Genomic DNA, 26,268 nt, shown 5'->3' with positions numbered 1-26,268 from the left:
TTGAAGTCTCTTGAGTCATTCTGCACAAATCTGAACTGGCTGCTCTCTTTGCCTGGTGCATAATTACCCTGGGTTCTGTATTTTCCTGAGGAGTCCTATGATCTTTCTTATTTCTGTACCCTACATTTGCCTCTTTCTTGGTTTACTCTCTTGGAGAGGTAAAGCACATCTAGTAGCTTCCTGAGAAAGGCTGCATGGGAGGTAAAGTGTGGGTCCTTGAATGTCTGAAAATGTCTTTAATTCTAATCTCAATTTGAATAATAGTATGGATATAGAATTCCAAGTTTGCAGTTGTTTTTCTTTGAAAATCTGAAGGGATTTCTCTGTTGTCTCTAGCTTCCATTGTGGCCACTGCGAAGGCTGAAGCTGTTTTGATTCTTGATCCTTTATATGTGCCCTGTTTTGTTTTTGTTTTCCTCTCTAGAAGCTTGTAGGATCCATCCGAGGACATTAATGATTGTAAATTACTTTGTTTTTTATTTATTTGTTTATTTCGGCTGTGCCAGGTCTTAGTTGCAGCATGCAGGATCTTTTAGTTGCGGCATGTGGACTTATTACTTGCAGCATGCATGCGGGATCTAGTTCCCGGACCAGGGATCGAACCCGGGCCCCCTGCATTGGTAGCTTGGAGTCTTACCCACTGGATCACTAGGGAAATCCCTAAATTACTTTGTTTTGAAGTTTCCATTTTCCTACATAGTCTTTTCTTTCCCCTATGTTACTGTGTGTGTGTGTGTGTGTGTGTGTGTGTGTGTGTGTGTGTGTGTTTATGTTTTATCTCTGTCACAATAAAGATTTTCCTTGGGTTTCTGCTGAACTTTGGCTGCCTGCTTATATTTAAGAATAAGAGTCTGAACAGCTGATTGAAGACTTTGAGCAGATAGGGAGGGCTTGTTGTCGGTGAACTTTGTGTTAAAGGTAGTTTGGAACGCATGACATACGATTTGCTAATATTTCCCTAAATTAAACTTTCTATCCAGTCTCAGGTGGAGTGACCCACCAAACTTACAGAATGGTCAGGAAAACAGAACAGAAAGCACTTTAACTGTAGGTAGGCAGGCAGCTCCAATGAGAGTAGAGAGAGAATGGAAAACAGCTTGTGTATAGTTTCTCCTTCCAAACTCACCAATCAGCTAAATCACTCCTTCCCTAAGAAGCTGTTAGTAAAATAGGGAGAGAAGGAGGGAGAAAAAGGCACCAGTGTTATTCTAGAGAAATACTTCCATGTGAAAAAATGGAGTAGAGAATTATGTTAGATTGAACAGTATGTTAAAGTGAATGTATATTTTAGATTTGTCTTCATATTTGCTTTTAGGGTGGTCTCTTTGCTGTTTCTAAGAGAAATATATTTAAAAATCTCCAGTTGTTGATATATTCTCATGGTTTTATCAGTTGTTACTTTGTATATTTTTGCTACCTTACTATAAGTTTTGTACTTAGCATGCTTTCTGTTTCTTTTTTTTATAGATCAGATGTTTCTGCAGGTTTGGAAGCTGTACATTCTATTTTTATTCTCGTTGTGGTTACTTCTAACCCATAATTATGATTATTTTTCTCTACCAGCGTTTAAAGTTATCAATGTTGGAGTCTTACGATAACACAAGAATGTTGGCACACTATCATCCTCCCTGCTTTCTGCAGACACTTTTCCTATTGTCTCTCTGCCCTTATTCTTTCACTTGTTGGTATCACTTGGAGTTTTTTATTCCAGTTAATTTTTTATTTTGAATATTTGCCTAGTAGAACAAATAACTTGTCTGAGGTTACTATTTATCCTTACTTCCTATATGTGTTTTATCCATTCAGTTACATGTTTAACCATCAAACTAATAATCACATGGTTTTAAAAAATCAAATTGTGATTAAAAACACATAAGGAAATGAAGTAGTCACCTGCTTTACTCCAGAGTCCTGATCCCAGAATCAACCACATTTAACTCCTTGCTAATCTGTTTTTATCTTCTTATTTCAAAATAATGTGATCATCTAACTTTTTTTTTTTGTTTTTTGTTTTGCTGTACGCGGGCCTCTTACTGTTGTGGCCTCTCCCGTTGCAGAGCACAGGCTCCAGACGCACAGGCTCAGTGGCCATGGCTCACGGACCCAGCCGCTCCGCAGCATGTGGGATCTTCCCGGACCAGGGCACGAACCCGTGTCCCCTAGCATCGGCAGGCGGACTCTCAACCACTGTGCCACCAGGGAAGCCCTCATCTCAGTATTTTGACTTACCAACTTTAGAGGTTATCTGTTACCCTCTCCTTCCCACCCCCTGCCATGGAGGATTTGGCTACCTTACACTACCATCCCACACTTCTTCTTACCCATCTTCCTAATATTATTTTAACTTTTAGTCAAGTCAGTGAAAATGTTTGCATTATTGTGACCATGTAAGTATTGTTTCTTCTCTATTTCTTATGTAACTCTCTGGTTTTCCTGGTGTTGACATTGCCTTGCTTTTTTATTTGTCTGGTTTCTATGTACTGTACCTGGCTAAAAGGAGTGGTGCCTAATGCTTTCAAAGTGCTGAGACTTTCAGGAGTTCTGCAGTGTAAACAGTCTTAGTTGTCAGAATCCCAGTCTTTGGTATAATTTCATCCCTTCTGCTAAGTCAGTTATTTGCTTTCTTACTGCTTCTGAAAGTCTCATTGTTGTCTTCTCTTGGGACTTCCCTGGTGGTCCAGTGGTTAAGACTCCATGCTTCCAATGTAGGGGGTGCAGGTTTGATCCCTGGTTGAGGAGCTAAGATCCCACATGCTGCGCAGTGTGGCCAAAAAACAAAAAAAACCCATTGTTGTCTTCTCTTTATGCTTTGTCCTGGTTGTTTAATACCTCTCATTCTTTTTTTTTTTTTTTTTTTGTCATTTTGGGGGAGATTTTGAGGGGAAAGGAGAACAAGGTGAATAATCTCTTGTATTTAACTAGAAAACAAAGTGGTTTTCTGCAACCATGTGTTATATACCTTCGAGAGAGTTATCCATAGTGCTGCCCATTCATTCCTCCATACCTCCCCCTATTCTGTGTTGAACTCAATTCAACAGGTTTTTCCTACCACCACACCCCCCAATCAAAACAACTCTTGTTGAGGTCACTAGTGACCATTACACTGCTTTCCAGTGACCAATTCTCAGTCTTCATTCTACTTGATTTAAGGTGGCACGGTTGATTACTTCCTCCTGTTGAAAATCTTTTTTCCCTTGGCTTCCAGGACACCATACTCTCCTGGTTTCCCTGCAATATCACTGAACCCTTCTTTTCAGTCTTCATTGCTGGTTTCTTCTCGTACTCCCTACCTCTAAATGTTGGAGGACCTCAGAGTTTAGACCTTGGACCACTACTGTATACTCACTTCCCTGATGATCTCACCCAGTCTGGTGACTTACAATACCATATGTTTTGATTACAAAATTTTTGTCTTCAGGCCTCATCTTTTATTTGAATTCCAAAATCATATCCACCTGCCATTTCACTATCTCCACTTGGTATCTACTAGGCATCTTAGGTTTAGTATGCTTAAAAATCCTGATGTTTCCTTCAAAACCTGTTTCTCCTTCATTCTCTTCCATGTGTCACTAAATGGCAACTCCATCTTTTGTTTAGGCCAAAAATTTTGGAATCCTTTCTCTTTTTCATTCATACCCCACATGTATCAGGGAATCCTGTTCGTAGTAACTTTAGAATATATTCAGCATTTAGCCACTTAGCATCTCCACTGCCCCCTCTCTGGTCTAAGCCACATCATTGCTTGCCTAGATTATTGTAATAGCCTTACGACTTGTGGCTCTGCTTCTGCCTTTACCTCACCAGACCTATAGTCTGTTGTCAAGACAAGAACAGAGTGATCCTTTTTTAAAAAAATCTAAGTCATAATACAACACTCCTCTGCTAAAAACTCTCCAGTGGCTTCACATTTGACTCAGTAAAAACTCAAAGTCCTTATAGTGGTCTACAAGGTGTTAAGCTATCTGACCCTTTCTACTCTTTGCCTTCTACTTTCCTCCCAGGAGTCACATTGCCCCCCTTGTAGTTATTTGAATATTCTAGGCATGCTTCCATAGGAGCTTTGCACATAGCTTTTCTTGTGTCTGGAGCCCTTTTCTCCCAGATATCCTCACGGCCCTCTTCTGCATCTTTCTGGTCATTGCCCAAAAGTCATCTTCTCAGTGAGCCCATCCATGTCACTCTATTTTAAACTGCAACCCTTTCCTTCTCCCTCTGCATTCCCTTATCCTTCTGCCTTTTTTCTTTGCAGCATATATTGCTTTGTGTCCTCCTGCATCCCCATACTTGAAAGTACCTGGCAAATTTAGGCATTCATTTATATTGAAAGAATGAGTGGATAAATCATAGTAGTTACCTGTTCCTAATACTCTCAATGTCAAAACGTTTCACTATAAAAAGAGCATATACGAGTGTTATGAAATTAACACTAATGTTAATGGTAAATGACAAAATCAGTGCAAGGTAAGTTAATGGCTTAAATTCATAACTACTAGCTACAGTATGCAATATTTCCCTAGATATGTATAATTCATCAATGTTTTGTTGCTTCTACCAAGGGTTAGGAACTAGGCTGCACAGCCGGAGGTGAGCAGCAGCAAGCAAGCAAGCGAAGCTTCATCTGTATTTACAGCCGCTCCCCATAGCTCACGTTACCACCCGAGCTCCGCCTCCTGTCAGATCAGCTGTGGCATTAGATTCTCATAGGAGCGCAAACCCTACTGCGAACTGTGCGTATGAGGGATCTAGGTTGCACGCTCCTTATTAGAATAATGCCTGATGATCTGAGGTGGAGCTGAGGCAGTCAGTGATGCTAGCGCTGGGGAGCAGCTGCAAATGCAGATTATCATTAGAGAGTTTTGACTGCATAGAGACCATAATCAATCAATTGCTTGCAGACTCATATCAAAACCCTATCCGTGAGTGGCAAGTGACAAGCTGCATCTGGTGGCAGGCTTTAAATCAGAATCTGACACTAATTTTAGTCCGCACATGGTCTGCCTTTTGTGGGTTTTTTTGCCTCTTTTTTTTTGGCTGCGTTGGGGCTTTGTTGCTGCACACACGGGCTTTCTCTAGTTGTGGCGAGCAGGGGCTACTCTTCGTTGCAGTGCACGGGCTTTTTTTTTTTAAACATCTTTATTAGAGTATAATTGCTTTACAATGTCCACGGGCTTCTCATTGCAGTGGCTTCTCGTTGTGGAGTACGGGCTCTAGGCAGGTGGGCCTCAGTAGTTGCAGCACGCAGGCTCAGTAGTTGTGGCACATGGGCTTAGTTGCTCCACGGCATGTGGAATCTTCCCAGAGATCGAACCTGTGTCCCCTGCATTGGCAGGCAGGTTCTTAACCACTGCGCCACCAGGGAAGAACCCTGCCCATTCTTTTATTTACCACTTCCATTCACACCTCTTTCCCACGCTGTGCACTTGTCTCAGTCAGTTTTGGTAAGCCCACAAGCTAACCCTACCCAAAATGAGTAAAAAACAAAGGTCGCTGGAGAGCTTCTTTGAAAAGGGAGAAAGACCCAGTGATGAAGACAGCAGAAGACTCTAAGACTGCCAACAAAAAGAAATCTGCATTTAAAAGAAAATACCAAGAGTCGTACTTAAATTACGGGTTCATTGCAACAGGTGATTCACATTCTCCAAGCCCACTTTGTATAATATGTGGCGACTGGCTATCAACGAAACCATGAAACCTTCAGAACTGCTTCGCCACGTGGAAACCAAGCACGCTGCATTAAGAGACAAGCCTTTGGAGTTTTTCAAAAGAAAAAAAAGTGAACACAAAGAACAGAAGCAATTATTGAAGGCCACCACTTCATCAAATGTGTCTGCACTAAGAGCATCATTCTTTTTTTTTTTTAACTAAGTTTTAAATTTTTGGCTGCGTTGGGTCTTCATTGTGGTGCGTGGGCTTCTCATTGCAGTGGCTTCTCGTTGTGGAGCATGGGCTCTAGGCGTGCGGGCTTCAGTAGTTGTGGCACGTGGGCCCAAGAGTTGTGGTGCACGAGCTTAGTTGCTCTGCGGCATGAGGGATCTTCCCAGACCAGGGATTGAACCCGTGTTCCCTGCATTGGCAGGTGAATTCTTAACCACTGTGCCACCAGGGAAGTCCCGAGGGCATCATTCTTAGTGGCTAACCACCTTGCTAAATCTAAGAAGCCCTTTACCATTGGTGAAGAGTTGATTCTGCCTGCTGCTAAGGACATTTGTTGTGAACTTTTAGGAGAGGCTGCAGTTCAAAAGGTGGCACGTGTTCCTCTTTTGGCTAGCACCATAACTACATGAATTGATGAAATAGCAGAGGATATTGAGACACAATTGTTAGAGAGGGCTAGTGAGTCACCGTGGTACACAATCCAGGTTGACAAGTCTACCAATGTTGACAAGCCAACAGTGCTTGTTTTTGTGCGATATATTTTTCAGGAGGATGTGCATGAGGATATGTTATGTGCACTTTTGTTGTCAACCAACACCACAGCTGCAGAACTATTCAAGTCTTTGAATGATTACGTAACAGGAAAACTGGTCATTTTGTGTTGGTATATGCACGGATGGAGCAGCTGCCATAACTAGACAACTTTCTGGTTTCACTACTCAGGTCAAAGAGGTCGCTTCTGAATGTGAGTCTACACACTGTGTCATCCATAGAGAAATGCTGGCTAGCCGAAAAATGTCACCTGAACTTAACAACATTTTGCAGGATTTGATTAAAATTATCAACCACATTAAAGTACATGCCCTTAACTCACGTCTGTTCGTGCAGCTCTGTGAGGAGATGCACCCAGAGCACACACGTCTTCTCTCATACACAGAAGTGAGATGGCTTTCTAAAGATAGATCACTGGCCAGGGTTTTTGAGTTACAAGAGCCGCTCCAGAGATTTCTTTTAGAAAAACAGTCACCACTGGCAGCACATTTCAGTGACACAGAATGGGTCACAAAACTTGCTTACTTGTGTGACATATTCAACCTGTTCAATGAACTCAGTCTGTCACTTCAGGGGAGAACGACAACTGTATTCAAGTCTGCAGATAATGTGGCTGCATTCAAAGGCAAACTGGATTTATGGGGGCAACGAGTGAACACTGGGATTTTTCACATGTTTCAAACATTAGCAGAGATTTTGAAAGACTGTGCCAGGGCCTTCTTTCTCCCAGCTGGTGCATGATCACCTATCTCAGCTTTCAAAAGAGTTTGAGCATTACTTCCCAACCACAAAAGACCCCCAAACTGGGAAGGAATGGATCCGTGACCCATTTGTGAATAAGCCAGGTGAATCGACCTTGTCTGTGCTAGAAGAGGATCAACTGCTTGAGATCGCAATTGACGATGGCCTTAAAATTATGTCTGAGACAAGTCCAAATTTCCATACGTTCTGGATTAAAGTCAAGGCGGAATAGCCTGAGATTGCCACAAAAGCACTGAAAAGCCTGCTTCCATTTCTAACATCCCGTCTTTGTGAAGCAGGGTTTTCTGCAGTGACAGCAACCAAAACGAGATTACAGAGTAGACTGGACATAAGCGACACACTTCGTGTGTCTCTGTCTCCCACCACCCCCAGATGGGACCATCAAGTTGCAGGAAAACAAGCTCAGGGCTCCCACTGATTCTGCATTATGGTGAGTTGTATAATTATTTCATCATATATTACAGTGTAATAATAACAAAAATAAAGTGCACAATAAATGTAATGCGCTTGAATCATCCCAAAACCATCTCTCTCCCCTACCCCCAAACCCCCGGTCCATGGAAAAATTGTCTTCTATGAAACTGGTCCCTGGTGCCAAAAAGGTTGGGGACTGCTGGCTTATACTATTAATAGACAATAATAAGTTAAGATTAAAATCCATAGAAATATCAAACTGTTTGCTCTTTATCATTTACATTTTGTGTAGTTTAAATTTGGTTGATTTTCAACTCCAATAATATGTTCATAACCTAGCATACTTAAAGTTTTAGTTTAAAACCAGCTTTAGTAAGCTTCAGTTAGAAATTAAGCCCCAGAGAAAAGACTACAAGTCATTTAGATAGCATACTTTTTAGATGACATAATTAGAATTGATACTGTAATTGCCCCCAGCAACTTCATTTTATTTATTCTATTCAACATACATTTGATTTCAGGATCTGTGGATCTTTGGATTCATCTTTTAATCAATTCTGGAAATTTTACAATTATCTCCTTTCTGTTCTCTGTAGAATTCATATTAGACATATGTTTAGCCCTCATTCTACCCTCCATATCTTTGTCTTTCATATTTTTCATCTCTTTGTCCCTGTGCTGCAATCTGGTTAATTTTTCATGTATACAGCATCTGCATGTTCACTCTTCAGATATTTCTAATTTACCATTTAACTGATTCACTGAGGTTTCTTTAAATTTCCATAATTATATATTTAAATTTAAATAATTATAATTAATTATATTTCAATAATTGTATCTGGAAGTTTTTTTTCAAGCTGCCTATTTATTATTGATCATTTATTATGCCCTTTATTTAAGTATGCTACGTTAATGTCTACAAGAACTCAAATATCTGCAGTCCTTGGAAGTTAAAATGCTTATTGCTTGTGCTGACTCTCACACATAGTATCTGGCCTCTTTACATTTATGGTGCCCTTTATGAATTCACTGCTTGTTAATCTGTAAATTCCACAGGCCAAAACTGGGTAAGGCTTGACTGCAGAGGATTCACTTTTGCCTCTGCTGGTATAATAGAGGCATCATTATTTTGGGACCATTTTGGTCCTTCCTTGAAGGTCTTGAGTAACTGTAGGGGATAGTTAATTTCCTCTCACCCTCACTCTACTTCTGAGCCAAAGCTCAGAATCCTCACAGCTAAGTTGCCATGGGCATCCACTTCTCGGGACACTCATACCCCTCTCTTCTGCCTGCAGTTTCCACCAGTTTTGATGGATTTTGCCTCTCCCCCTACTTCATATGAGATCAGTAGTGTGTTAATGTGCGTTTCCCAGCCAGAGTCTTACTTGTTCATCAGGAGAGTCTCACGTGTAGCCAATCACAATGCCAAAAGTAGAAGTTCCCTCCAATTTCCAGACTCTCATAAACAGTTATTTCAAATTTTACATTGTGGAACATCCAATATAGCTGTGTTTTTGTTTCTTTGAGATTTTTTTGTAAAACTAATGTTTACTTTATAAAAACTAATCCTTACATTGAAATTAACTGGGAATCTCAATATCCCCAATGGAACATGAGGAGAAACCAGGAATGAAGAAACGATATTAATACCAGAAAGTAAACAAAGCATAATTTCTATTAGTAAACTTAATAAACCAGCAAGCATGTATATTTCACCTTATTTTTCTCATTTGCCACAGATCTTCACAGGTCCTTAAATTAAGACAGATATTTGGAAACTTTTGCTTTAAGATTTAGGAAGATTCCTAAGTGCCTTCTGGCTCATCAAAGGAAAGTCAGATACATTTATAATAGTGTAGTTTTATGTATTTTTTATAGTCGATGGCAATATTCTTTGAAATTCTTTGAAAACTGTTCATCCATGTATGTTCAACCATATATGATAAGGCAACTAAACTAATAAACTGATTGGAAAACCCCACTTCTTAACCATTGTATTAATGATTAAACATTTAATGCTTTACTCTTTTTCCATTTGTATGTGAAAGAAGAAAATTTTTAAAGCCAGCAAAAATTAATTTCTTGATATGAATGGTTAACACATTTTCTAACTGAAACTTGGTAATATTTATTAAGTTCAAAATAATATCTACTTTATTGAGTTGTTGAGAGGTCTAAAGGATACTCTGTGTTAAGCAAAGTAGGTAGCATATAATTAGGGCTCTTGTTAAAGGTGATAAGTACTTCTTAATAACCATGTTATCAAGATGCAGTTTTGAATCAGGAGCTGTCTTTAAAGACTAAGGACCTGCTCAGGGGATCAGGTGGAACAGTGCGGTTGGAACAGAGATGTTCTCTAGTAGCATCCTATTAGAAGAGTGGGAAATTATCTCTACCTGTTACTAGCACAGGTACTGAGGGACAAGGGGAAAAGTTATTGTTCAGGAGTAAGCAGTCAAGATTCTACAATGTTGAGCGTAGAACTGCCACACACATAGCACATATGTGTGGACTATGTATGTATACATACACACGTACACAGATGGAGGACTTGCAGGCTGAGCATGTGGTATATCAGTTTAAGAATCTCCCAAAGCAGTGTCTCTCGAACAGCAAAACTGGGGAAGTTTTAAGCTAAGGGTACATGCATATTCATGAAGGAGCTTGAGCAGAGGAGGATTCAGCATAAAATTGGAGCAAAGGTCAACAGAGTCCAAGTCTTACTTGATTGAAGTCAGGAGGGTCAATATCATCATTCCATCCTTCACCTGGATGGGGGCCTTAGTTCCTGCAGAACTCAAAGGTATAATTATTATGTATATCCCTTGAGGAGGAACTAGGACTCTGCTTTATCACTGCACTTTCTTTGTTCCTGCGTCCTTTTGTTCCCTTAAGATCATTAATTACTGAGTCATGTTCAAGGGCAAGCATCACAGCACGCTTAGATCACAAAATGGCTTAGGCCCAATTGGCCTCTCTTATGTTCATAGCAGCACTATTCACAATAGCCAGGACATGGAAACACCCTAAATGTCCATCGACAGATGAACGGATAAAGAAGATGTGGTGTGTGTATGTGTGTGTATATATATATATATATATTCCACAATGGAATACTACTCAATCATCAAAAAGAACGAAATAATGCTATTTTCAGAAACATGGATGGGCCTAGAGATTATCATACTAAGTGAAGTAAGTCAGAAAGAGAAAGACAAAAACCATATTGTACTACTCATGTGTGGAATCTAAAATATGATATAAATGAACTTATCCACGAAACAGAAACAGACTCAGAGACATAGAGAACAGACTTGTGGTTGCCAAGGGGAAAAGAGGGTGGGGTGGATTGGGAGTTTGGGATAGCAGATGCAAACTATTATATATAGAATGGATAAACAATAAGGTTCCACTGTATAGCACAGGGAATTATATTCAATATCCTGCCATAATGAAAAAGAATATGTGTGTAACTGAATCACTTTGCTGTACAGCAGAAACACAACACTGTAAACAAGCTATACTTCAATAAAATAAATTTTTTTAAAAAAGGAACACTGACATGTAGCATTTACCCTACAAGACTGAACTTTATACATCTGACTAGGTTCCCAGCAGTAGTCACCACAATAACACATTTGGCTGAACATATTAATGTATGAAAACTCAACCTGTAACCCAGAGCTATTTACATTTTTCAAGAGATGCCTCCTGATGAAGACAGTGCTTCACCCTAGATTCTTTTGATGTCGCTCAGATCATGCAATTTTCCCATTCTACCTAATCAGGTATACCAAAGACTCCAACAATTTCACCCAATTTTTATCTGAGTTCTTCTATCTCCCCTACGTTCCCCTTTCTTCTGGACTCAGAGTTGATCATGTAAGTTCTGGCTCGGGGCCTCTGGTTGCTAAGAGACAAGACGCTGGTAGGGTGGCACGCTGCACTGCGACTAGAGTGAATGCGAGGTGGGGCCGGGGAGGAGGAAAGCAAAGGCTAGGCGCAGCCACCAGTCGCCGCCGCAGCTCCTTGGCTCCCTCCCTCCCGGCAGGGGCTTGTCGTTCATTGGCTGCGCCGCAGAGGCGCTGGCCTACGATTGGCTAGCGGCTTTGATCCCCGCGCTCCCCGCCCCGCGGAGCTGGTACCCTGCAGTCTCCTGCTAGCGGGCGGGGGTGGCTTGTGAGGGCGCTGCGGCCGGTTCATGGCGCGGGCGGTACCGGCCTCTGCAGGTGACGGAGGCACAGCGAGGGCCGCCCCGGCGTAGAGGTGAGCGAGACGCTGAGGGGGCTCGCGTGCCGGTTGGGGGCGGGAAGTGTGGCGAGAGGCGGTACCGCTGGCAGCTAGCGGGTTCCCTCTGCGGCCTCCTCCCCTGGCGGCCGGGGTCCAGCTTGCCCAAAGTGCCTCCGAACGCCCCCACGCGCAACCCGCAGCCCGCCAGTCGTGACTACTCCAGGTCCCCGAAGCCCGTCCAGCCTGCGAACCAGCTGAGGGACCCCCGGCGTCTGCCTCCCGGCCTCGCCCTGGGTCCCTGCCCCGCATCTTCCCCTCCGTCGCCTAAGTTGTCCGCCCCGCGCCTTTGTCCGCCCCTCACCCGCTCAGCTCTCGGAGCTTCTGCCCCTCTGGGGGAGGCGGGGAGACCGCGAAGGTCTGGGCTGCCCCAAGGACGTGCTGCGCAGCGAGCCTCTGGGCCGACGGTTTGCAGGGCTTTGATCTATTCTTCCTAGGTTTCAGCTGTGATTTTATTTTCCCCTTCACGATGAAAGCCAGCTGCTTCCGTTCTCATTCGTGGTCAGAAAGCCTGGGCACAAGGCTTCTACCCTAGTGCGGAATAACTCTGTTATCCCCCACCCTCTGTTATGCCAGAGGCCTTTGACCTGCCCTGTTGGCCGCCGTCGCTTCCCACCTTCCTCTGCCCAGGGGAAGAAGTCTCTGTCTACAAGACCCTTTTTCTGTTTGAAAAAAGAAAACGAAAATACAGATGCCAGTCGTGGACCTCTGGTCTTAATTACATTGGTTTTATTAATACATTTAAATAAACTACGATTGTGGGAATGGGGGAGACGACATGAGATGTGTTCTTTAAAAGTGTAGAGTATTAAACAAATAGAATTTTTATTTTTGGTAAATAACACGTTTCACATTAAACTTTAACATCTTTTTCATGTTTTATCATGAATGGGCGTAGATCTAGTAATAGTGTATAGTTTGAGCTTCAGACTTTTTCTTATTGGCAGTTTTCAATAAGTCTGTACTTCTTTACCGGAATGGGAGGCACTGTGACAGCTACTCAGAGAATTTATTAAGGATTATCCATCAATGCTATACCTTTCATACTTACATTCTGACTTTAAGGGATGCTTTCTTGAACATTCGTTTAACTGGAATTAATACTGGGTAGTTTTCCCTTGCTTGGTATGATTCAGTTGTGTAAAGAAAATGTTAACAGAAAAATTTTTTTTCATATTTAGATGATTTAAATTATTCTTAAACGTATATATTATAAATGAGTAGTACTATATTGGAAATACACATACAAGTTTTAATTATTTTATATGAACAGTATTTTTGATTAGCTAACAGGTGCCTGCACGTTGTAGGCCACAATAAATATTTTAGAAATTTTAAATGAATCTTTTTCGAAGCGAAGTAAAAAAACAGCACCCACGTCCTTTCCCTGAATTCTGTTTCAGACTAATTTTTATTGAGACCCAAACAAATTGTAATAAAATACCCCATGCTCTAACATACTTCTCAAATTGCGTGGTATGAAAAGTGATGATGTGCTAGGCACACAAGTAGAGAACAGTGAAGTTCTGTAAAATCTATTTTCAACTGGTCTCAAGGCATTGTTTTACATTATTAAACTAATTTTTGGCAATTTTTATGCCAATAATGGCCAAAATAGGAAAATAATAATAGCAATAATAAATTATTTATTGAGCACCTTTTGTATGCCAGGTAGTGTGTTATATATATTATCAAATCCTTACAATAACCTCAAAGGTAGGTATTATTTTCCTTATGTTGTAGCCGAGACCACTGAAATCATAGGTTGTACTGCTGGAAATGGTAAACTAGATAAGAATCTAGATCTGACTTTCTACTCATTTTGTTGAGAGCATACTTCTTGGAAAGTTGCTGTCTCTCCTTTCATCTGTCACATTTATCTTTTTGAATCCGTTTAATCTGAGGATTTTTGGAATGGTAACGTTACCACTACAAACATTATGTAGTACTAAGTGCCAGGTAGTACTGTCCATATGTCCTCAAAAGTATGTGGGCTAGCTACTATTTTTCTTTGTTTTACAGATGAGGAAACTGAGGCATAGAGGTACGTAATCAGAACCAGATAATACCTTAAGTGGTAGAACCAGGACAAAAATTTGGGTAGTCTGGCTCCAGGGTCCATACCCAACACGATTCTGGCCCATCAACAAGGTACCTCTCTGGTTGCTAGGAAGCTGTGATTTTTAGAGTGCTTAGTTTTTTCTTTGTTTCTTTTTAATGTTCATGCAGAAACATGTAGGATAACTTTATGATGTCTACCACCTGATGTCCTACATCAGTATTTTATGTAAACAATTACATAGTACTAATCATAGTTAACACTTAACTGAGAACTTCTGCATTCCAACATTTAAACATCTCACATAATCCTTAGCAGGATCCTAGGAGGTAGATACTGTTATTTTATGTTGCATCACATTTGTAAGGTGCTTTTATTGTCTTCAAAGTGCCTTCACAAAAATAATCCCTTTGATTATTTGTATGATGTCAAGTAGAGGTATTACCAGCACTTATTTTTTATTGCAGAATTTCAAATGACTTGCCTTGACTAACTTGTGTGGAGTTAAAACTCAAACCAGAGCTTCAGACTCCTATGTTCATTGCTTTTTCCACTATACTGGTTTCTCAGTGGATCTTTGCTTTATACTTCTTGTCTTAAAATAGATAATATTTTTCCATAGGAACAGCTTATATTTGGAGATTATATTCCCAACCCAGATTCAACATCAGTTAAGTCATAGATATGACTAGCTGTAAATCTTTGTCATTATTTTCATCTGTAAATTTATGTTCTGACTTCATATATAATGCCTGGCACATGGTGAGGCCTCAGTAAATGTTAAAATTCTTTTTTTTTTTAAATTTCAGCTTTATTGAGATATAATCGACATAAATTCTCAAAATTTTCTAAATTTGAAGAGAGTAGCTTCTTTTTCTCTTCGATACCACAGCCTTCTCCCTCCCTTGCCTCACAAACAGCTTTCAAAATTGTTTCATTGAATCATAACTAACTTCAAAATGTTTAGACTCTCTCTCTACCCTAAGCCATCATTCCCAACTGCTGTCTTCCCTATACTCTCCTTCTAGAATATAATGGAAAGAGCATGGATTTGAGAGTCAGTTTTACCTGGATTTGAGTCTTTGATCTCCCTCTTACTAGTTCTGTGGCCTTGTACAAATTATTTAACTTTTCTGAATGTGTTTCTTCATCTTGTAAAATTGGGGAAAGCATCTATCTTATAGGGTTGTGGTGAGAATTGAAATAACTTACATAAAAGGCTTAGCCCAGCTCCAGGCTCCTAGTAAATATTCAGTAAATAAGTTCTTAAAATTCTCTAAGGTTGAAGGAGGTAGCTTCTTTTTCTCTTTGGTACTGCGGCCTTACCCTCCTCCACAATACCAACAGCTATTATGTGTCCCTCCTCTGCCCCTGATGGCTCCCCTCTGCTTTGGCTGTCAGCAAGTGATATTAAAATGATGTTTGTCTGTTTGTATCCTCAATTCTCTACTAGTAAACTCCTTGAGGACAGGGACCATGCCATATTTATTATGGTACCCCCAATGCTTGGCTTATAGTTGGGACTCACTAAATGTTTATTGAGCGACATCCATTTGGAAAGCCTTCTAGAGACTTTTTTCTTGGTCATCCTGTTGCCTGAAGATTTTGGACACACCCTTAGTCACTTGATTCAAGGTCTCCTGGATTGAACCAGAGGATGTGTGATGGTAGGAGAGAGGGTGGGGAGCCCGATGAAGAAGCAGGCGAAGCCTCCACTCTGCAGGTGTGAGTGCATGTGTGTATGTGTGTGGAGGTGCCTTGGCTTTTTATATATGAGAGTCAGGGTGTTTGTTTGGATGTGTGTAAGGGTTAAACCTTATCAGGCCAGTTGTCACATTGCTTCTGAAGATAAGGAATAAGGACTTTCCAAAAAATGTTTCAAACATATAAAAACAATGCTAATTACATTTGTTGATATACTCTCCCCACCATATATAACTCATAATCACATGCGTAGTAACAATGATTATGCTTACCCTAAAATGTCAGATTAACTTAATTCTAAGTTTCGTTTGATTACATCAGTCAAAATTAAGTATACTCAGCCTCCATTGTTTATAGCATGGACATTCACTCACAGAGAAATAAAGGAAATATGGCTTAGGACTGCAATGAAATTATCATTCTTTTTAACTAGCTTTTTTTTTTTTCCACAGTTTAGTTCTACCATCCATGAACTGCTAATCAAAATACAGATCAGGCATACATAAGGATTTTTTTTAAGGAAGATATATTGTATTCAACTTTTTCTCTCAACATATTATTATGAAAAATTTTAAACATACAGCAAAATCAAAAGAATTTTATAGTGAACACTTGTATACCCGTCACTTATATTCTGCCCTTAACATTTTATCATACTTTTTTAATCACATATTTACCCATCTGTCCATCCTTCTATCTATCCACCCATCCATAATATTCAAATGCTGTTATATTTGAAGAGATTTGAGCTATATATTCTGTTTTGATTTTAGGTCAGTTTTATCTTTCCTTTATGTAGTAGTAGATAATTCTTAGGAGATAATTCTTAGGAATGAATTATAACTGATTTATAATGTTCTGAAAACATTTGGATTTCAGATGCAAATAAATCTATTTGTCTTCTCTGTCTCTAGTTCCAAAAGATGAGTCATGGATATTCAGAAAACAACAATTTCCTAAACAATAACAACCAAATGGTGTTGGACATGATCCTTTACCCATTAATTGGAATCCACCAGACCATCAACTGGGAATCAGTGGCAAGGCTTGTGCCTGGATTAACACCCAAAGAGGTAAGTAACAGTTTTCCAGGTATCTACTGAAAAGAGATCAGAAAAAGTGATCAATTTAAAGGAATAACTGTTATACTAAGAAGAAATATTTGAGTTTTACATATTCATATGCACATATAAATACTGAATATGCATACATACGATGCAATTTGGCTAAATATAATCTATGTAAATTATATGATATATTAATCCACCTGGTATGTTTAAATTCAACCTTAAATGCTTACAACTGAATGGGTAGATAACATTTTTGTAAATCCAGTTTTATTAAATTGCTAATGCTATGCTTTTCAAACTTGAGTAATGTACAGACTTTTTAAAGGAAAAAAACCTTGAAAACTGCCAATGATGACTTAAATTATTATAGTGGAAATTAAATGTGCACTAACAATACTGGGTATAAACACACCTATACGATCATAAACCAAATTTACATTTTATAGACAAGTGAAAACTCAAACCAACACAATTCAAACTAATAAGCTTACTTAATGTGATAAGTAATAGTGTTTTGCTGAAATTAAATTGCTGATTATAATGCAAATATTTGTGTAGCCTCTTGTGGCACAAATTTTTTTGCATTTAGCCTGTACTGCCATGTGCCCTTCAAAGCCTTCACTCTTTCCCCACTTTTCTCTCTTTAACCCTCTACCATGAAGCTGTGTGTTGTGCCAGGACATTACTTGCCTTCCCTTGGCACTAACACATCTCTTCTCTATACCAGGTTTCTTCTCCACATTGTCCTTTATTAAAATTAGCTGTGGGGGCTTCCCTGGTAGTGCGGTGGTTGAGAATCTGCCTGCCGATTCAGGGGACACGGGTTCGAGCCCTGATCCGGGAAGATCCCACATGCCGCGGAACAACTAAGCCCGTGCGCCACAGCTACTGAGCCCTCGCACCTAGAGCCCGTGCTCCACAACAAGAGAAGCCACCGCAGTGAGAAGCCCGCACACCGCAACGAAAAGTAGCCCCTGCTCACTGCAACTAGAGAAAGCCCGCATACAGCAATAAAGACCCCAAAGCAGCCATAAATAAATAATAGAAAAATAAAATTAGCCGTGGACAATTAAAATATTTCTTGGTACCAACTTAATTTACAATTAATTTACAACAGAAAAGCGAATAGGCACGGAAATATTCTGTCATCCTAATGACCTGGATGATTTTATTAATGTTATCCTCAGAATCAAAACTCACAATCTAAAAACTCTTCTAGGGAACTCTTAGGTTTCTGGTAATTCATCTATGCACCGTAGTTGGAGAAACACTGACCTCAGAATTTTTTGCTGTTAAAAGGAACCCTAAAGTGGATGAGTCATTCTCAGATTTCTAGAAGTAGAAAGGACATTAGTGATTTTACCCAGTAGGTTTTAAGCATATGCACCACTGCCTGGCCCATAATACACACTCAATAAATACCTATAGGATCAGTGAATGAACCAAATTCTACCCTCTTCTTTTACAGCTGAGAAAACCAGTACCCACAGGGATTACTTGCCCTCGGTTATGTTATAGGTCTTTGTGAAATGATGAGGGAATTTATTATTAAGTGTATGTTATCATTCCCTAATCTATACTTTTTCATCTTTTGGAATTTTACGTGTTAGGTTTTAAAACAAGGCAAACCTGTGAATTTGACTATTTTTCCAACTTTTTATTGTGAATATTTTCAAACGTACAGAAAAGTTAACAGAATAGTATAGCATCCCTATATCCTTTATTTGGAGTCAGCAATTCTAGGTGTTTGCTTGATCTCTTTATGTAACTTTTTTTTTTGACACTTAGAAGTAAGTTTCAGACATCACAATACTTCATAGACTGTAGCATACATCTTAACATAAGGATATTATTGCATAACTACAGTACCATGATCAAACCTAAGAAAATTAACAATAACTCCATCTTATCATCTAATATCCACTGTATATTCAAATTCACTCAGTTGAGAACTTTGGTTTTTTTTGGCTGCACTGTGCGGCTTGCAGTTCCCTGACCAGGGATCAAACCCGTGCCCCCTGTAGTGGAAGCACGGACCCCTAACCACTGGACCACCAGGGAATTCCCAAGAAATTATTTTTTTAACTAAAATGCAACTAAATGTGAATCAGACTGTTTTTAAGTAATGTTAATTTTTTTTTTTTTCGCGGTACGTGGGCTTCTCACTGTTGTGGCCTCTCCCGTTGCGGAGCACAGGCTCCAGACGCACAGGCTCAGTGGCCATGGCTCACGGGCCTAGCCGCTCCGCGGCATGTAGGATCTTCCCGGACCGGGGCACAAACCCGTGTCCCCTGCATTGGCAGGCGGACTTTCAACCGCTGCGCCACCAGGGAAGCCCAGCAATGTTAATTTTTAATTAATTTCTTATTACTAAACAAGACATATCCTCAAAGAATACACACACAAACATAACACACACACACACAAGGAAACAAGTGAAAAATCAGAATTATAAATATGACCCTACCTAAAGTAAGCTGTTGAAACCTTGTATATATCCTTCCAGATTCTTTTCTATTCATATATGAATTCTTAAAAGTGGACATGTAACAAATGTACTACTTTGCTGCTTTGTTTTTCACTTAGCATATTGTAAACATCTTTATGTGTCAGTTGCTAGAGTTCTACATTTGATGACAGTATACTGTTATTTGAGCTAAATCATAATCTATTGAACCTTTTATTGGATATTTAAGCTATTGTTCCCAACTTTTGACTACTGTAACAAATATCCTATTCTTTTCTTAGGGGATAATCTCAGAAGCAGAATTGCTTCATTAGAGGGCATGTGCATTTTTAAGGCTTTTGTTACATATTGTCCACTGGAAGGGTCATCCATGTTGTACTCCAGTCAAAATAGCCGAGTGCCTGATCCTTGCACTTTATATATCAAGTGTTATTTCTCTGTGTGTCTTTTCAAAATTCTTATTTATATGTAAATAAATATTTATATGATTTTAATGTTATCTCATCACAGTTTTCATTTCCCTTTCTTTAAATCCTAAAGGATGAATGTTTTATATTTTATTGTTCCATATCCTTTTAGTATTTGTAAATTTGTTGTTTTACTAGTTTAATAACAGTTTTCTATGTATTGAATATATAAACCCTTAATCTAGCTTATTTTTCTCAGTTTTTTTTTCAGCCTATAAGTTATTAATGATAGTCTCTTGTATACACATGTTTAAAAGTTTATGTTAAAAATCTGTGAATCTTTTACTTTGATGTTCTCCTTTTTTGTCATGTTTAGAAACCTTCTCAACCTAAAGACTGTGAATAATATAAAATCACCTACATTTTGCTGACTACTTTTTATTTTACATTTAAATGTTGACTCCACTTGGAATTTTTTTTTTTAATTATTTTTTTGGCTGCATTGGGTCTTCATTGCTGCGCGCTGGCTTTCTCTAGTGGCTAGTGGGTGCTACTCTTTGTTGCGGTGTGCGGGCTTCTCATTGCCGTGGCTTCTCCTGTTGCGGAGCATGGGCTCTAGGCACGCGGGCTTCAGTAGTTGTGGCACATGGGCTCTAGAGTGCAGGCTCAGTAGTTGTGGTGCACAGGCTTTAGAGCGCAGGCTCAGTAGTTGTGGCGCACGGGCTTAGTTGCTCTGCGACATGTGGGATCTTTCCAGACCAGGGCTCGAACCTGTGTCCCCTGCATTTGGCAGACAGATTCTTAACCACTGTGCAACCAGGGAAGTCCCTGGAATGTTTTTAGTTTTAACTTTTTTCCTAATGACTAGTTAGTTGTCTCAACATTTATTGAATAGTCCATTCTTTATTACTGGTTTGAAATTTTACCTTCAGGTCTATTTCTCGACTTACCATTCTAATCCATTGATCTCTCTATCTAATCCTATTGACTGTTCCGTACTGACTTATTTTCAATATTGTTTTACTATCTGGTGGACAAAAAGAAACTATATATTTTTTTTTTAAGGTTTATTTATTATTTATTTAATTTATTTTTGGCTGTGTCAGGTCTTAGTTGCGGCACGCAGGGTCTTTGTTGAGGCATATGGGATCTTTTCGTTGCGGCGTGTGGGTTTTCCCTTCTCTAGTTGTGACACGCAGACTCCAGGGTGCGTAGGCTCTGTGTTTTGTGGCATGCAGGCTCTCTAGTTGAGGTGCGCGAGCTCAGTAGTTGTGACGTGCAAGCTTAGTTGCCCCATGGCATGTGAGATCTTAGTTCCCTGACCAGGGATCAAACCCGTGTCCCCTGCATTGGAAGGCGGATTCTTTACCACCGGACCACCAGGGAAGTCCCCAAAATTATATATTTTTAAAGTTTCTTGAATGTTCTCTAAATCTCCGGATTTTTTTTTTTTCATTTTGAAGTTGACCTGTTGGTATTTTGGAAGTGGAGAAAGGATGAATTAAAATTTTCTAGATAAGCATTTACCTTAGCTAAAATAATGTATCTAATTTTTCCAAAGTGACTATACCATTTTACATTTTCACCAGCAATGTATGAGGGTTCCAATTTCTCCACATCCTTGCCAACACTTTTATTATGTCTTTTTTATTATGGCCATCCTAGTGTGTGTGAAGTGTTAACTCATTATGATTTTGATTTGCATTTTCCTAATGGCTAATGATGTTGACCATCTTTTAATGTGCTTATAGGCCATTTATAGAGCTTCTTTGGAGAAATGTCTATTCATATCCTTTGCCCATTTTTCAATTGTGTTGTCTTTTTATCATTGAGTGGTAAGAGTTCTTTATGTATTCTAGATACAAGTCCCTTGTCAGATATGTGATTGGCAAATATTTTCTCCTATTTTGTGGACTGTCTTTTCATTTCCCTGATGGTGTCCTTTGAAGTACAAAGTTTTAAATTTTATTGAAGCCTAGTATATCTAATTTTTCTTCATTGCTTGTGTTTTTAGTGTTTAAGAAACTATCACCTAACCAAGGTCATGAAGATTTTTACCTATATTGCCTTCTAATAGTTTTATAGTTTTAGCTCTTATACTTAGTTTTTGATCTCTTTTGAGCTAATTTTCTTATATGGTGTGAGGTAGGGGGTCCAACCTTTCTTTTGCATATAGATATCATGTAATTTTTGCTTAAACACAAAAGAAGATTTAACAATGTACTTTAAATTATTCACAGTTCACTTGCTTTTTGTTTAAGCAATCATGTGTTCATTTCAAATATTCAGGTTTCATAATTTTATTATTTCATAAGTATTAGAAATTGTTGTAAGCTTTGTTAAATAAAATAAACCTACATTCAGTTTCCAATATAGCTATAAGCATTACCTAAAAGGTATCAGAAGAATCTACAGTTTAAAAGCCTACCTAGGGCTTCCCTGGTGGCACAGTGGTTAAGAATCCGCCTGTTAATGCAAGGGACATGGGTTTGAGCCCTGGTCTCGGAAGATCCCACGTGCCGCGGAGCAACTAAGCCCGTGCGCCACAACTTCTGAGCCTGCACACCTAGAGCCTGCGCTCTGCAATGAGAGAAGCCACTGCAATGAGAAGCCTGCGCGCTGCAATGAAGAGTAGCCCCTGCTTGCTGCAACTAGAGAAAAGCCCGCTGGCAGCAACAAAGACCCAATGCAGCCAAAAATAAAAAATAAATAAAATAAATTTATATTAAAAAAAAAAAGCCTACCTAACCACTTTCACTGTTACAAAAAATAAACTCATTTTGTAGGAAAAATGGATTCAGTTAAATCACTTATATTCTTTATCCTATAGATGTACCTGTGAACCTGTACATTCTTCTAATCATTACAGCATTTTTTTTCTTTGCCAGGCCTTCATCACTGCTTTTTTCAGTCCTCATACAAAAATATTTTCTGTTTCTCATTTATCATATTAATTATTTTTATTTAATTTTAAGACTTTGCTTAAAGAGGTGAGCATACATACTGAGTATAATATTTTAGTCTAAACTTATGTACCTTTTGTTTTGTTTTTGTTTATTCTTTTGGCTGCACCATGGAGCATGTGGGATCTTAGTTCCCTGACCAAGGATCAAACCCATGCCTCCTGCAGTGGAAGCATGGAGTCTTAACCACTGGACCGCCAGGGAAGTCCTACACTTACGTGTCTTTTAAATGCATTTTCAAAGGACTAAGCCTTGAATAGGGATTTCTTTGTAGTAATAGTACTATAGTACTATTAGTAGACAATCTTTTCTGAAAACGGTGCTTAATATCTAGTGAGTACTTGATAAATTTTTGTGTAATAAATGAATGATGACATACCCAATGCATTATTCACTTAACATATATGTGTATACGTGATATATATTTTTCTCCTTTTGCACCTCCCAGATTACTTGGTCTGCTATGCAATTTGCCACCCACGTTGCTACTGTTGGAGATTTAAACATGAATGCTATAGAAGTGTTGTTTGACCAAGACCCACATTAAGGAAGGCATTTTATGTTGTGACATAGTACACACTTAGAAATGACATTTTCGTGAAGGACTACTTAGCCTTATTATGCTTAATGCACTCTTGATATTTTCTAATCTATTGTATTTTATTTCTTTTTTTTTAGTTGCTAATCTGGGCTTTTCTAAATTGATTCCGTGACTAACAATGGGTTAAGGGAAAACACTGTTCTAGAACAAACTGCCCAAATATGTGGCCGTGAAGTGTTACTACAGTATTTTGTGCATGGTGAACCTCACTGTTAGTAAGAACAAAGACTCATTATTTTAATAAAGAAGATCTAGTGTCACAAATCAGATACTTTTTGGGTTTTTTTTTCTTTGAAGGTTAGAATTTGGTCTTGTTCCTGGTGGAAATTCAGTGTGAAAATAAAAGCCAAGTTTTTAACTAAATTATTAAAATTATCAACTGATGATAGACGTAGACCGTGGGGAAATATGGTTGATAAACGCATTCTCCATTTTTCTACAAAAGCATAAGTACATTATGCCTTTGAGTTAAAGCATATTTTTTTAAGAACCACCCTGAATTTAAAAAAAAAAGTAAGTCAGAGGCTTTCATGTATTGAAATGTGCGCTAATTTTCTAGATGTTACCCAAGAGATTAATATTCACTTATAAAAAATGATTTAAAACCCCCCAGACATGCATTTCCTTCCTTTATGTCATTACAGTGTGCAAAGAGGTTTGATGAACTGAAGAACAGTGGAAGCTCACCTGTGGACAACCACTGTAGTCCCCTCATGGCTGCTGGAGAGAGTCCTGTTGAAACTTTAGCCACGTATATCAAATCCTCGCTTCTTGGCACACAAAGAGAATTTCAGGAGACTTCAGTTGGTCAGGATGCAGTTTCTAAAACAGGTAAGGTTTTAAAAACAAAATGCAGTGCTTGTCCTTATGACAATTCTACAAAATATTATGCATTCCCATCAACTTTTCTTTATTTAAAGGCTAATAGAAACATTAATAGAAAAATCTATTAGTATTTTCCTGAGCTTTAGAAATTTGTCTTTGCTGTATTTAAAAAAAAAAGTGTAGATGTTAACATACAGGTCAAACACTATTACCAAAAAAAGCTTTTTACTTTATCAAAATTTACTACTCTAGTCCATTAGCCTATTTATGTTATGTTGTAAATTTTAAAGGGATTTGACCTGTACCTTTTACTTAATTTTTCTTTTTTTACTGGGAGAATCTTGCTTGCCTCTCATGTTATCTTTGCTACAGCTCCCCTCTATTGGAGTCAGCAATAGCTTCAGATGACATAGCAGCAGTGTAGAAGTGATGTTTTCCACAACTTCATTGGAAATAATAACTGGTTTTAGAAATCTTCAGTGTAGTGAATTATTTTAATTTCAGCAGCAGCAGAGTATTGATATAAAAATTTGCTTCAGGAAGAGAAAACTATATTGTAGGCTTTTGAAAATTTGACCCCATCCCTACACACCATGTTAGTATTTTTTAAATCTTCAGTGTAATGTTAGCAATTTGTGATCCTTTTTTCGTACTGTTTTTTTCCATATACCTTTAGAAATATTAAGGCACCTGACAAAGTACCATCTTTAAGTACTCTTGGGAACCATGAATTTATAGTATAACCATTCAATAAGTAAAAACCCATTCTCAGTTAGAAATGCTAACCTCCCCCCTTTGTTTTTGTATGTGTTTGTTTCTGTATTTAAGGAAGACATAGTATAGCTTCCACAAGGAATTGTTCTTCAGAAAGTGAAAATTGTACTACTCATAATGGTGGAGAAAAGACTGAAGAATCTGAAGGGTAGGAGGCTGGTTCTTTGCTAGATAAGCTTTAATATGAATATCAACTTTAAATTATAAAAATATGATTGCTAATTTTATATATCAGTTACCATAATTTAGGAATTTCACATTATGCAATTGCTGAAATAATTAAAATGAGGGTAGTTGATGTGTTGAACTATAAACAGTTGCCTGATAGGTAAACGTATGGCTTATTCATATAACTTATAAATTGGACAACAGTTTTCCACTTTAAAAATTCATTTTCATCTTGTAAGTATTAGAAATAACATCTATTAACATAAAATTTTGAAAAGTGAATTTTAAAACCCAAAGAAAAGTCTCTGCCATTAGTTCTCCAACTTTATTAAAGAAACTGGATGTGTGTTTTAGAACTATTTGAATATAATTATTCATTGTAGAAATATTTAAAAATTAAAATACATCTTTCAATATAATGCAAGTTTTGATAATTTTGTATTGTTTTGTGTATTTTACATACAATAAACTGCACATATTTAAGTATTCACTTTGATGAGTTTTAGCCATATAACCAATGAAGATAAAGAACATTTTCATCATCTCTAAAAGCTCCTTTGTATATTTTCTGTTCTGATAGTTTTTTATAACAGCTTTATTGATATACAATTCACATACTATAACATTTATCCTTTTGAAAAGTTCTGGAGATGGATGGTGGTGATAATTGCACATCAATATGAGTGCACTTACTGCCAGTTAACTGTACATTTAAAACTGGCAAATTTTGGGGCTTCCCTGGTGGCACAGTGATTGGGAGTCCACCTGCCGATGCGGGGGACGCAGGTTCGTGCCCTGGTCCGGGAGGGTCCCGCATGCCGCGGAGCGGATGGGCCCGTGGGCTGTGGTCGCTGGGCCTGCGCGTCCGGAGCCTGTGCTCCGCGGCGGGGGGAGCCGCATCGGTGGGAGGCCCGCATACCGAAAGAAAAAAAAAAAGGCAAATTTTATGTTATGTGTATTTACCACAATAAAAAAATTCACCCTTTTATAGTTTAGTGAATTTTAGTTTATTCACATAGATTTTTTTTTCGGCCGTACCACGTGGCTTAGTTCCCTGACCAGGGATTGAACCCACGCCCCCTGCATTGGAAGCACAGAGTCTTAACCACTGGACTGCAGGGAAGCCCCCCTCACATAGATTTTTAACTGATAGGTTTTGGGTATGGCACAAAAATTTATCTGATAAATTAATTAGGATTATCTAATTTTATGTTGTGCCCCAAAAAGCCACAGAAATTTCATACGTCATTATACCAGCCATTACCTGTTTATATTTTGACCACAATTTCTTTGAAAGAACAACTTGCAAAGTTACATAAATTCCTTTGACTTTGACAGAGC

General features: G+C 38.7%; 1 protein-coding gene across 9 annotated transcripts in view; it reads left to right on the top strand.

Moving 5' to 3' along the window:
* Positions 1 to 2,122: 2,122 nt before the first annotated feature.
* SANBR (SANT and BTB domain regulator of CSR) overlaps positions 2,123 to 26,268 on the top strand; it is a 92,581-nt gene continuing 68,435 nt past the window's right edge. For 2 of the 9 annotated variants that reach the window (XR_010934526.1, XR_010934525.1), the window contains exons 1-4: positions 2,123 to 7,618; positions 16,567 to 16,725; positions 23,805 to 23,991; positions 24,814 to 24,907. Coding sequence is in view for 5 of the 9 variants with exons in the window: in XM_067704959.1 (XP_067561060.1) it covers positions 7,616 to 7,618; positions 16,567 to 16,725; positions 23,805 to 23,991; positions 24,814 to 24,907 (443 nt within the window). In the remaining 4 variants the exon portion in view is untranslated. Of the gene's footprint in view, positions 7,619 to 11,736; positions 11,869 to 13,909; positions 14,041 to 16,566; positions 16,726 to 23,804; positions 23,992 to 24,813; positions 24,908 to 26,268 lie in introns of those variants that run through there. The other 7 variants (XR_010934527.1, XM_067704959.1, XM_067704964.1 and 4 more) reach the window with 6 other exon arrangements.

This window comes from Pseudorca crassidens, chromosome 14, assembly GCF_039906515.1.
Source record: "Pseudorca crassidens isolate mPseCra1 chromosome 14, mPseCra1.hap1, whole genome shotgun sequence".
Taxonomy (NCBI): Eukaryota; Metazoa; Chordata; class Mammalia; order Artiodactyla; family Delphinidae; genus Pseudorca; species Pseudorca crassidens.
This window is presented reverse-complemented; position numbering and strand designations above follow the sequence as displayed.